The following is a 14,158-nucleotide window of genomic DNA, read 5'->3' as shown; positions in this document are numbered from 1 at the left end:
ATTTAGGAGTGTGGCCTCGAAATTGGTGGCTTTAAGAGGCAATAATTACTTCATTTTTTGAATTACTAATATTGTATTGTATTATAGGCAAAGTATGCTTTTGGGTTGAATTTGCAATATTTTGATTATATGCATTAAAAAAAAACATAAGTTAAAAAAATATATATTTGCAAGTTTTTCCTTTGAGAATAATTTCTTTGAACCTGTTACCCTGGTTTTATACCTAATGCACGTTGACAAAGATCGGATGCGTGCGTGTGTACGTATACGTGCACGCACTTATTGTCTAAATGTTAAAAGTAACAACAGCGCCCGATGTAAAACCATAGAATCAAACAAAAATTAAGACATCTTAAATTGTTTCTCTGGATTTAAGATTGGCATGTAAATTCTTAAGACATTAGTAAATAAAAACTACAGGTTACGAGCCACCATACTTCGAGAGCACACAAAACGACAAACATCTTGGAATCGGGGTATATACAGAATTGAAAAATATCTCAGCGAGGGATTTCTTAAGCATCTATAGTTTTAAAAATTCGCTATTTATCTATTATTCTTTTATATTTCAAAAATCTATTGCTAGAAGCACTTGTGTGGTGACATTGAATTTTGTGGTCATTGTGTTTGAATGCCTTGTGTCTATAATAGAGCTAACTGTAGTTTGATTACGAACCATTAAATTTTATATGAAACCAACTGACCCGGCAAACGTTGTTTAGCCATATAAATAAAAAAAAATGACATTTAGGGGTATTAAAAATAGATGTTGGCCGATTTTCAGACCTAGTCAATAAGCTCTGCTTTCTTTAATTTATTAGTAGAACCATTCAAAAACTAGTCTGCTCAGCCTTAGCTCTATCTATCATTTCTATATTATTATGTACGAAGGCCAAAGGTTTTACCCAACCGTTTGATGGAAATAGGTGCCTTTACACACACGCTCTTTCGCGCGTGAAACAACAAAGGAAAGACGCGCGCCGCGCTCGTCTGTCAAGCCCGCGAACGTTTTCTTCGCGAAAGAGCAAAATCCTAAATATTCCAACATTTGAGACACCAAATCAGTTCTTATACCTTTTGTACTAAAAAAAGAGATTATTGTAAAAATTTGTTCGTTTTGTGTAAGTTAGAAACACCAATCAATTTTAGAAAATTTCCAACGCGATTAAACAATCCCAAATGTTTCATAATCACTCCTAAGGAAGACTAACCCAATTATAGACACGGCAATTTGTGACACTGAGATTCGAATATATTTTGATATTTGAGTGCATTCTTAGTGCATTGTGGTTTTTGTGAGAATTTCGATAAAACTGTATCATCAAGGTTTTCTTTTATATATATTCTTTTGTAAATCATGGTTATTTTTAGTACTATCAGTGTTTTAAATGCCGATTTAAAGTGAAGATTAATATAAATAATTTCAGTGTTATACTATTAGTGACTGTACAGTTTATTGTACGTATTTTAAAGTGTTTGTGCAAGTGAACTAGAGTGTCCAATTGCTATATAGCAGTGAGCAGGCACGTGATTGAAACCTATCTTAGTTTTGATTAAAGGCGCGGTTAATTGTTACATCTTGGCTAGTGGCTAACAGATCTATAATATTTTAAAAGTATTTAACCGACCTCTAAATAAAAGGAGGTCTTTAGTTCGTACTGTATAATATTTCGTTTGGATAAACAGATTTTAATGTGGTTTTCAGAAAAGTATTGATCTGTAACTCTTTTGCTCGAATTTCCATTGCATTTTGCATGGAAATAGAAAGTATTTTGTGGTATAATCAGCAATCTATGCAACTGCTGAAACCGAGGTATCGACTTCGATTTTCAGACCGGAATATGTAGCGGCGCTTGCCAACTTGCTCGATATATAGTTTCATAGTACAGATACCGAAAAAACGTATTTACATTTCGTACATTTCTGGGTACACTTTCTGATATTATGGGCTTGAAGTTATAGAAAATATGGGACCGCGCATTTTAATATTTACTTCATCGCTTAGTGCTTGTTCACGTTGGAACTCGCGGGCGCGGTGACGTGGCGATTTGTGTTCACGTTGGCCGCCAGGCGGGCGTTTGGCTCAAACTGGTTGATCTTACTTGACATCGCGAGTGGATCGCGCCCGCCACCGCTAGTTCGACGTGAACACACACGAACATCTTCACTTGTTTGATATTGGCGCGAGCGCGCCACGCGGGCCGCGCGCGACGCCGCTAGCTCGCCCGCGACTTAGACCGCGCGAACGGTTTGTACGTGAACACTTCGGTACATCGCCATATGTTTGATATTTCGCGACCGCGCCCGCCACCGCGCCCGCGAGTCAACGTGAATGAGCACTAAGTCTTTCTTCCAAAATATGTTGGTTGTCAGACTTTCAAGCTTCTGACTGCTGTTAACGACTGTCAAAGATCTTCGAAATTGACAGCCGGGACCCACAATTTAACGTGCCTTCCGAAACACGGAGAAACTCGATATGTATAAGATGGTCACCCATCCACAGAACAACCTCGGCAAGCGTTGCTTAACTTCAGAGATCGCTCCGCGCGGCTGTTGTTAACTAAGCCACGAGCGCCTTTTAATATTTATTAAAATATTTCAAAATATACGTGCCAATAATAATCTCCTATTATTTAATGTGTGGTATTGAAGGAAGTGTAATTTTGTTAGCTTACAAGGTTCAAGCAGCTTTACAATATTATTTTATTTTTTATTGCTATAACTGCTGCCAGGGTTTTTTCATGCAGGGTTCATCTATTATACCAATTCAGGGCAATTTCAGGAAATTTCAAATAAGGGAGATAAAATGCTTCTTCTACGGAATTCAAAGATTATTTATTCTTTTCTTTAAGGGATTATTAGGTGTTATTTAAAGGGTTATTTTTTTATAACACTGTTATTATAGCTATTATTGTTATTACTCTAGGCACGCCAATGGAGTCTTTCGATGTTGGCACAGAGAATGATCTCTGCGTCTTAAAAAGCATTCTAGCTGATGTCTATTTATTTAAAGCAGTGCATAAGCATGTTTGTTGACGAATAATTTACGTAATTATAACACGTTATTTTATAATAACCATTGAAAAAAGCAGATATTTTTCAGAAATATTAGTTATTTCACAATTAAGACATCGTTATTTTTAATAAACGATCGTCATAACAGTAAAATTGTAACGAAGTAATAACATTTACGAAAAGTAAATAGTCGTTATAACGAATGGAATCGTTGTACCGGATTTAAACATTATAACGAAATAATGATCGTTATAACGACCAAATAACCGTTATAACGAACAAATAACCGTTATAACGAACAAATAACCGTTACAACGACATAGCCGTTATAACGAAAAAAAACAGTTATTTCAATAAATTACGTAAATCATCGTACATAAGAGTAAACGTATCGCGTTGTATCAGTTATTTTATGTACATATATATATAATATAAGTATATAACATATACAACGCGAGACGAGCGCACAACGCGTTATATTCCATACGATACGATACATGGACGGTCCGAAACAGTAGCGTGTAAAAGACAAAGTGTTAATGTCAAGTGGATGAATACTGAAAGATTAAGTTGTATTAGTCTGATGGCGGATTGAAGGACTTCTGAAGAAAAAGAGCCAGTTTTAAAACACGTGGTATTCACAGTTTCTGAGTACTTTTAGCGGTAGTTTATCTATTCGATAGCGTTTTTTATATGAGTTTAAACGCTATTGAATAGATAAACTACCGCTAAATGTAACTCAGAAACCAGGGGTTAGAACAATAAGTATCGCAGTTTATGTATACGTGTTAGTTAACTAATTAGCTAAATAAAACAACAGTTAACTGTATGAAATGAACTGTAAAAATTGTATTTGATACGTTTTTGACTATTTATCAATAAGGTCTAAAACCGGGCATATAACTTAAACCATTGAATACTATATTAAAATTATTTTTAATAGGTTTGATAACGCTAGAAATGGCGTAAATTGTTCCACCTGACCTTGAAAGCGAGGCTTCAATAGTAGGTATATAAAATCACGATTGCTCATTCGTAAGGTTGAAAATTTATCTACCGTGTTCAGTTAGCAAACGCGATGAGATAATAAATTTATTACATAATACAAATTTCAAGTGAGTGAGTAAGTAAGTGATTAAACCTTATTTTCTTTGCCACATAAAAGTAAACAAGCCGTTACTCTAGGCAAAACATAAAAGATAGTTCCAAGTTACTTATAAAAATAAACTTTACGTACACACACGTGCACGTAAAGGCTTCTTTACGGGCGTATACGTTCTTATAATTAACTTTTTTAACTAATACGATCTCATATGCGTAAATTAAGACTAGGGTGTAAATTAACAGATATAATATAGGCGTGTTAGTACCTATATATTACTTGTAAAAGTGACTTTCTATGTTGTGTATATAATTCTTCAATCCGCCATTATAGAAAGGAAGTTAGAACAAAACGCAAGAGTAGTCTAATTACTAGATATCATAGACAATGACTGCATGATTGTAACAACTGATGTTGTGTGCCTGAAAATATATTGTTTTTCATACTAATATTAATTACTTGAAATAGTATTGTTTTGGTTATTTATTACAGTTCTATAGTTTGTCTTAATTTTAAATACTTACCTCACGAAATAAAAGAACGTAAAATTTCTTCAAAATTGTTTTGTAATGTTAATCTTTTTTCCAATAAATCTATGTCCGACTATAAAATGATTTTATATAGTAACAATCTAATATAAATACAGCAAATGTTAACGTGTTTGTTTGTTCGTTCGTTAGACAATTTTAGCATTACATACTTTACAATATATTTCAGAAAAAGTCGTAATCTACCATTTTCAACTAAAAAATACGCGCCTGGAGCCGCAGGCCTATTTCAATACAATTTTCAGCCATTAACTTTTTTCCAGTGAATATATTTTCAACGCACACACGACATAATACATTAGTCAATCATGATCGTTACAGTTTAAACACAAAAGCACCTCATTCTATCAAATGATATGCTAATAAGCCAATCTTTACATTTGTTTGGGAAAGAAACCGTACTCGTATAACTTTTAGACCCTTGTCACTATGTATATAAATCTTAAGTGACAAATAAATGTATGGGAACCTCTGTCACCTGCTTATTATCTTATTTTATTAAAAGAAGTTGAAAATTATTGAAATTGTCGATATTGAAAATTACTTGTCACTAGTTTTGTCAATAAAGGAAAACATTATAAGGTAATAAAAAGTAAGTATAATTGACTATTTTATTCTTGCCAGAATAACAGATTAGCCTAGCGTCTTTTCATTCTCCGAAAATCCATCAATAAATGTAATATTAACATGACATTATACAAACTCCTACATAAATACGCTCTTTTTGTTAAGTTGTATGCCATCTCACTCGCTCTTATGAGATGTTCTATATGTATTACACTGTTGTCTCCTTCTTTTTCATATGTTTTTCTTTCCCAAAACGAATGTACAATAGAATGAAAGTATAAATAATTCCTGTGGCTGCCATTCCTTCACTAAACACCGACATACTGTCACATTAAATGTAAATAAAGAGATTATTGCACCACATAAGATTTTATTTATCTTAAATCCTGAAAGTTGTGGTTTAGGAACCATTTCACCATCTCTCGTCAAAATTAAGTTTAAAACTACATATATGGACACTTTTCACAATCTTTATATATATAACTAGCTGACCCGTGCGGCTCCGCTCGCGTGAATTTCGTACTGTTGCTTATTCGTTTGAGCACGCGAATTGCGAAGCACTCGATACACCTACACATAAAAATGCTAAAAACCCTTTTGTCATTTAATGGTTATTTACGAAAGGGACCCGAAGGGCACAAAATGTGACACACAGGCTCAGGCAGGCCTGATTTCCAGTGGTTACCTTCTTTTCCGCTCTCGTCTGTATCCGTACCAGTTTACAGTGTAAAATATAATACCTTATTATAGACAGACCATTGCTTACCCGTCTGGTTTCAGAATATTATTATAGGTGCAGACAGACCTATCTGCGCCGGAGCTCTTCACACGCGTTATAATGTATACTTGCGATGATACGTCCGAAACCGCGTAACCCGTAATTATTCTTTATATAATTATCATCCGTTGTTTATTTTTTAAAACTTACCACATACTTAGTCTGTTTCATAGAGCTATCCAATTTATTTCCTTAATGCAACTAATTAATTTGGTTGTGTTACGAACTACAACGCCATCTGTTAGTTGCGGCGAACAACGACAACAAACGAAATTACTCGGTTTGCCATCTAGTGTATCCTGACCGTACCGGACCCACGTAAACCAACATTTTTGTGTAATATATCATACAACATTTATGTTTGAAAACCTTATAAATGTATAGCCAGTTTCAAAGGTATTTTTTTTACAATAAAGCCATCAAAATAAATTAATTAGGAAAAACATGCTTTGTTGCGGACTATAACGCCATCCATTGGTTGGTGCGAACAACAGGTATCGATACGGCCGGCGCGCGGCGCCGCGTTAACTATGCCAATGTTGTGAAATAGATTGCAACGCTATCTATGGTCTCTATAGGGAAACGCAGGTTCAAACGATTTCTACGTATTTTTTTCAATTTTCTAAAAATATATGAAATTTTATGCTATAAAAAGTATCCCAGAAATTGCTCCACTACTTATTCTATGCATATACCAAATTTCAGTGCATTCTATCCGGTAGTTTTTACGTGATAGCGACACATACAGACGGAGGACAGACAGACAGACAGAAAAGAAAATTATAAATTGCAGATTCGGTATCAGTATCCGTTACCAAACACACCCCATTGGTTTTTTTTTAAATATATTCAATGTACAGAATTGATCTCTCTACAGATTTATTATAAGTATAGATTCTTCTGTAAGTGAGTGTGTCACTGAACTTCTCTTAAACGACTGAAATGAATTTTGTCCGCTGGACAATGTAAAAAAGTTTAAAATTTTAAAATAAAGACGTTGTCCTGTCTAATAAATTAAAAATTAATTAAAAAAACATTGTCCAGCGGACAAAATTGTGAATCTAAACCATTCTCGGATCCCCTTGAACACACACAAAAAATTTCATCAAAATCGGTCCAGTCGTTTAAGAGAAGTTCAGTGACATACACACTAACAGAAGAATTATATATATAAAGATAAGTGGTCAAATGTAGATTTTTTCCTTCTTTTCCTAGCTACCTCTGGTGGGGGTCGAAGTAATAAAACTGTACACTTTGATTTTAGTACGCGTGCTCACAAAGAGTATCTTCATGTTTAAAATATAAATAGCTATACTAATATTCGTATATATAAATATTGTAAAGAAAAGTAGTCCTTTTTAAGGCACTCTGTTTTTAATAGACCACTAATTTACTGAGATTCAGTTAAGCATTTCGCCAAATACCGTGATGCAATAAACTCCAAATATGAATACTTATAATAACTTATGAATAATTAAAGTAAATAAGTAATAGTTATGTATAGATATTACCTGATGCGTTATGCTGACTAGGTGTGGACTGTGGCCACCGCTGCCTGACTGCATTGTGGGGGATTTACCTAAATGTAACCATTTAGAAACATATTAAAAAAAAATCTTTTTCTTTAAATAAATTAAGCGAATAATGTTATAAAATATGCAAAAGGTTGTCTTTTTTATACCCTTTTCTAACTAAACAGCTAAAGTGATTTTCCTAGAATTTTGCAAGGACAAAATTTTACCTTTTTCTAAATTACTCGCGAATGAAGCCATGTGGATTAGTTCATTGATATAAAGTCACAAAACACCCATCAACAGAAATACAATGTTTTGATATTACTAATTTTAAAATTTTTTTGTGAATTACAATGATAAATTCCCTTTTCAATACTATATTATAATAAAATAATAATTTTCATTTTAAATTTAACAAATATCTTTGCAACACAAGTTCACGCTTGTATTCTACTCACCCCCATGTGCAGACGAGATGGCGACTTGATCGAGCACGTCCCACGACTTCTGGCGACGACCGTGACATGAGCCGTGACCCGCTGGCTGTATTAGTATTGAAGACTGTTGGAAAAATAAGTATGAGTAGGAGATTTAAAACATAAGCTTTGGACCTTTGTGAGATTTTGGACACAAAAAATGTAAGTCTTTGATGGAATTAAACTAGGTTGATACAATTAAGTGGTCAAAGGGTGAACAATATAGCAACATATTAATAATTTTATGAAGTAGTATTATAATGTAGGAGCTCGCTATGCAACTTACAAAATAACCTTTATGTAGCTGGTTATTGGATGAAATATATTTTTTATCAAATTAATATGTCAATAAATAGTCATGGGAAAAAAATGTTTATTCTAACGGTTTCATATTTTCAATTGGAATGGAATTTGTTCATTAACCAAGACAGTGTAAATAAAAAACAAAGTAGGTAAAACTTATTCTGAAATGATTTTTTTAGACAACTCATCCGCGTTATATTTATTGAAATATCTTAACGCATTTACTTCTTCAATTGAACTGTTATTAAAATTACTTCCTAACATAGGATTAATTTAAAAGGAGATTATTTTCCTTATCTTATCTTATCACTGCTTATTATTATGGATATAATATTTACCTGATGATGTTCAGCAGTGGGACAGTAATGGTCGCAGTTGTCGGGCAACCACTTCGGCAGTGAGTGCTTCACGTGACAGCGTGAACGAACTTCTTCGCTTACACATACAAGAGCTGAAACAATTAAAAAAGAACCCCGTTACCATACTATAATAAAAGAATGCTAAACGGGTCTTAAACGTGATGAAAATAGGGTAGATCAAAAATACATTTTAGTATAGGAATACGATATAGTGACGTCACAGTTTCGTATTTTCGTTGGTACCAAATGAGTTTTTATGAATACAAGTTATTTTAAAAGTTACGTTACCTTATATGATACGTGACGTTTCGATCGACTTACATCGGTCGTGGTCTCAGGAGTCATAGTATAATGTATTTCTAGCCGATATTCAGTTGAGATGCTATGAGAGTGAAGGAACAGAGAGTGTACCTGTGTATTGTGCACACACGACACTAAAACAAAGTCTTACACCGTTGGCTGGTTTCAATGAAATTGGCTCCCGTAGCCAAGTATTGGATAAAAGAACATTATGTATGTACGTATGTTTGTATGTACGTATGTAAGTATGTACGTATATACGCATGTACGTAAGTTCGAATATACGTATGTTCGTATGTACGTATGTATGTATGTAAACTCACCAGTTAAATAAGCCACAGTGTCCCTAGTGACATGGAACTTGTCTCGGTGTATAACGCTGGCGGCGGCCAGTGATAACAGCTTGATAAGAACGCGGCAGGTGCGCGAGACAGTCGCCGCGGCCGGGTGACGGTAGCCTTTGATGAGGTGACCCACTAGTGCGAAGTGGAAGTTAGAACGGAAACTGGAAAAAAAATATATAGGACATTAAATATTAGGTCAGGGAAAAAGTCTTTTCGCATTATAGTATGTATGAACTTGTAATAAAATCTTTTCTCTACACAAAAAAGCTTGATATTTGGGTACCGTAAAACGGGGTGAATAGAAACAATTTTCAACTTTGTCCTAAAAATTTGTAGCGAATAACTTGTTATTTTTATTGTCAGGTTGTTTTATATCATGTCCGGCGCCATGAAGAAAGAGTTAAAACCATATTTGTCCAAAAATATGCATAGTTTTACGATATTTCATTAAAAAAATGGTCAATTTCTATTCACCCAGCGATAGGGGTGAATCGAAACGACCAAAGGGGTGAATGGAAAAATTGTGTTTTAAAACGTTTTTTCAGTTAACAATATTGTATCTTTATAGATAAATATACACCTAAAGAGATAAACACTCCAAACAACTCATTAGAAAAGAAATTCCACTTTAAATCCAAAGTTTTGAAAAAAATGTATGGACCATTAAGGCATTCGAGGACGGTTGACTTTGAAGCAATTTTTTGGGTATAAATATCAATTTAAACATTTAAACAATTATGACACCGCAGAGAAGTAATATCGACGTGTAATCATTTCAAATTTGAACAAAATTCTTAAACGAGGAGTACTCAAACATTGGGCTTGAAAACTTTCCTGATTTTTTTTCTATTCACCCCGCGAATTCTATTCACCCCGTTTTACGGTACCTCACGGGCTCACTGAAAGAAACCTATTGAACCGTGTACTCATTTGCGATTCTTGAAGCCAAAGAGATTTTATACAAGTTCATACATACTATAATGCGAAAAGGCTTTTTCCCCGACTTAATAATTAAAAGTCCATCCTTTCTTCCAAGCTATGTTGTAGTCGGCTTCCAGTCTCACTGGATGCAGCTGAATACCAGTATTTTGCATAAACCGACATTGTCTACGTCATCAAAAGGACATTAAAATCTGATTTAATATTTTTCTTATCGCGTACATTTCATTTATTTTATAGATAATATCTTGTTATTCTTCAAAATATGTAGATTTGGTATTGTTTGGTGAAGGTTCAAAATCAGTAATATAAAATTACCTTAATCCTACCGCGTGGTCTAGTTGTTTAAAGTGCCACTCTAAAGGTTCTCTAGTTTCCATCATCACTTGTTCTAGCGTCTGAAAAAAAAAACTTAATTATATCCAATCCGCAATTTGAATAGTGTAGTAAACTGTAAACCATGCAATATTCTACCACATATTTGTATGCTTGTAATATAAAAATAACTTGTGATCAACATTTTAAACACACGTATACATATGTATACGTGATTTATGTGCATCAATGTGCACGTCGCTAAATGTAGAAAACGTTCTTTCCTCAAAATCGTTTTCCATCGTCAATTAACTTTATTTAATTAATAATAACAAAATAAAATAAACTAATAATTTGCCTTACTCATATCACTACATAGTATGAATGCTTAGGATCTTTCAAACTACGCAACGGATTTATATCATAACTAGCTGACCCGCGCAACTTCGCTTGCGTCACATAAGAGAGAATGGTGAAATTTTTCCCCGTTTTTGTAACATTTTTTACTCGTACTCTTCTCCTATTGGTCGTAGCGTGATGATATATAGCCTATAACCTTCCTCGATAAATGGACTATCACACTGAAAGAATTTTTCAAATCGGATCAGTAGTTCCTGAGATTAGCGCGTTCAAACAAACAAACAAACAAACTCTTCAGCTTTATAATATTAGTATAGATATGTTTTTATGATAGACGATGCAAGAGGAAGGTTTATGTGTAAAGTAAAAGTAGTAAAGAATTTTTGTTTAATAACTGTTTAAAGCGTGCGAAGCCGGGTCTTTAACTGTGCTAACTCACCTTATGCTGGAATTGTCCTTGAGACTCCAGGGTGTGTAGATTCTGCTCCATGAAGGCCAGTCCAGCCGCGTATAAGGTTGGCTCGTCTAGTTGTAGCACTGATAGAGCCACCCAGAATAATGCCTTGTGGATTGGTGACGCCTGTACATACATACAAGTTTTGTTAGGTATATCTTTCATAGGTATTTCGATGGAAGTTTTTTCTTTATTTATTGTAGAGACTTGGGGTTACATACAAGGCCATGACAGTCTCATCAATTAAATAAATATGTTAAGAATTTAAGCAGAAAGTTACTCCTTAGTTTTTAGTATTTAGTGCTATTTAGGCATTGAGTTCACAGGCCTCCATGCTTTACAGAATGTAAAATGTGTAAGGCCTTCATTGCATTTGATCATATTTAAAAGTCAAAACGGCTTTTTTGTAGAATTAGGTAACATGCTAGTATATATTCAAGAAAATCATAATTTTTATTTAATCGAGGTTTTTAACTAGTAAGTATTAAGACTTGCAAAAATTCGAATATTTGCATTCATAACGGTTTACGCAAACAGCATTAAAATTTAAACATTTGCAAACACTACTAACATTATAACTCTTTTTACTCACCGGATATAATAATGGCTGTAGCCGTGTCAAAGACATTATTAGCGCTTCGAGTAGAGCAAGATCATTGAATGATTCTAGCGCTTTCACTAGTATCCTTAACAGCTGTTTCATGTCATCATCTGTTATGTTTTTACCTGAAACACAATACAAGATTATAACATCATGTTTAAAATAGGGGTGAAGATCTTCCCCGAATCGGGGGAGGATCTAGCCTCCGAATCGGGGAAAAAGAGATTTTTAGGATTTTGCCCCGATACCCCTAAGGGTTTAGAGAGATGGAATCACGGCTTTTTTTTTAAACAATTGTGATTAAGTTCACAATATGAATTAAATGCAAAACGAGGCAGATTAAAGCTCAATAAAAAGCTGATTTCGAATTATTAATGCCACAATACAAAACTAATTTTTTACTAGATCTTAGAAGAGAGATTCAGAGGAGATTATTGTAAATAATATCATAATGCACTTACTAATACATCCAAACACTATCAACGCTCTTGGCTGCAGCGCTGGGTTGAAGCAGAAGGCAAAGCTCTTGGCCAGTGATGTCCTGATAAAGAAATATTAAAATGTATTTCACACTAAAAACCTTTCGAATAGCGTCGGTAGTTAACGAAAGATTAATTAGTTTTAAATTGTGTTAAAAAAAACCTTTAAGAAAGCTAGGTCACCGAATGAAATCCATTAAAAAAATAGAATATGTATTTATTATAGTTCAACAACTTTAATTACTGGAGAGATATACATCGTCGCAGACGGCAAAGAAATGCAAGTAGTTAGCCAGCAGCTCCAGTTGTCGCACTATAATGACACAGTACCTTACAATAGTTATACTGCCACCATTTTCATAATCACAGTAAGTCGGGTTACTGGACCTATGACTTTTTTTAACAGAATCGAGATCACGCAAACAAGATCTACAAGGAACACTTTACCATTTTTTTAATATCTCAATTATTGTCGAAAATACGTTAAGCCTAATTACAGTAAGTAATCTTGAGTAAGTAAGTAATCTTTTCACAAAAGTTCAATTTCCCGCAATCGCAATTTTTCGATTTACTGTAATTATGATAACGGGGCAGTATAGCTTTCGTCATTTTATTTATAATATTGAAGGTTTCAAATATAATAAAGATGTACTCACCAAGTCTGCAACCAGTCACAGTCAGGTATATCCCTCATGCAAGCCTCCATGATCTCGAGCAGCGCGTCCGCGATGATCTCGAGCGACTGTAGCGGCAGTCGCTCGCGGTCCGACTGCGACGTGGCGCAGCTGGCCACCACGGACGAGTGGCCCTCCGTGCAGCCGGGACCGTGCTCTGAGAACCTCGCGTAGCTGATGGTAATAGTTGAGATGAATTTCATAATTATTTCAACCACAGAATATATTTTAATGATACTTAGCTAATATAAATTGATCATTTAATTATTTAACATAACTCATTTTTTAGATTGTATAATTTGATAAGAATCGCTCAAGATGAGACAAGCATTATCCTTAATCAGTATTGATTAGTATAAACGTAGCCCTAGGCATAGGCCTTTGAGCCACGAACGTATGTTCACTAATTCTACCTGACGCTACCTTCATCATCTGCAATAGTTGTATACAGCATTTTTTTTGCGTATATATGTCCTCGGCAGTAGACGTAACGTTTATTATCAACTTAATGTTGCAAAAAGAACATTTAGAAACAGTAAAAGTGAGATATTTTTATCGTTAATGTAAACTTCGCAAAAAACACCATTTTACTAAAAACCTAATCAAAACAGAGCATAACACGAAACTTTATATACCTTTAATTATTATCGGCTATATAATACTTATAACTACAATGTTTAACTCACCAATCACTAGTATGTCTATTATAAGGGCTCCTGAAGGCAGTCACAGCGGCAGACTTGACTTTCGAGATGCCGAACATTTGATAGAACTTGGGTAACGCGAACTCGTCGAGGGAAAGACGGAGCACGCGTTGGGTGTCCTCTGTAAATAAAATATTAGTTTAAAAGACAATTTTAGTACTAGAAATTGTAATAGATAGGCGAAATTTGGTAGAAAAATAATTATACAAAACTAAACAAAACTCAACGTGTCCATGCACGTAATTAAACGCTTATATTTGTCTTGGTGTCTCCTTTTTAGGAATTATGTGATTATTACATCATATACATATTTGTGGTAATTGTAT

At 34.2% G+C, this 14,158-nt stretch overlaps 1 protein-coding gene across 15 annotated transcripts in view; it reads right to left on the bottom strand.

Moving 5' to 3' along the window:
* Nf1 (neurofibromin 1) overlaps window positions 1–14,158 on the bottom strand; it is an 82,769-nt gene that overhangs the window by 13,154 nt on the left and 55,457 nt on the right. For 12 of the 15 annotated variants that reach the window (XM_076132522.1, XM_076132530.1, XM_076132524.1 and 9 more), the window contains 11 exons: window positions 13,815–13,953; window positions 13,111–13,302; window positions 12,437–12,516; window positions 11,967–12,100; window positions 11,360–11,500; window positions 10,564–10,643; window positions 9,286–9,467; window positions 8,642–8,754; window positions 7,983–8,085; window positions 7,522–7,589; window positions 2,922–2,999 (listed from right to left, as the gene is read on the bottom strand). In XM_076132522.1, the coding sequence (XP_075988637.1) occupies window positions 2,922–2,999; window positions 7,522–7,589; window positions 7,983–8,085; window positions 8,642–8,754; window positions 9,286–9,467; window positions 10,564–10,643; window positions 11,360–11,500; window positions 11,967–12,100; window positions 12,437–12,516; window positions 13,111–13,302; window positions 13,815–13,953 (1,310 nt within the window). The remainder of the gene's footprint in view (window positions 1–2,921; window positions 3,000–7,521; window positions 7,590–7,982; window positions 8,086–8,641; window positions 8,755–9,285; window positions 9,468–10,563; window positions 10,644–11,359; window positions 11,501–11,966; window positions 12,101–12,436; window positions 12,517–13,110; window positions 13,303–13,814; window positions 13,954–14,158) is intronic. The other 3 variants (XM_076132533.1, XM_076132534.1, XM_076132535.1) reach the window with 1 other exon arrangement.

The sequence above is a fragment of the Anticarsia gemmatalis genome, chromosome 28, assembly GCF_050436995.1.
Source record: "Anticarsia gemmatalis isolate Benzon Research Colony breed Stoneville strain chromosome 28, ilAntGemm2 primary, whole genome shotgun sequence".
Classification (NCBI taxonomy): Eukaryota; Metazoa; Arthropoda; class Insecta; order Lepidoptera; family Erebidae; genus Anticarsia; species Anticarsia gemmatalis.
This window is presented reverse-complemented; position numbering and strand designations above follow the sequence as displayed.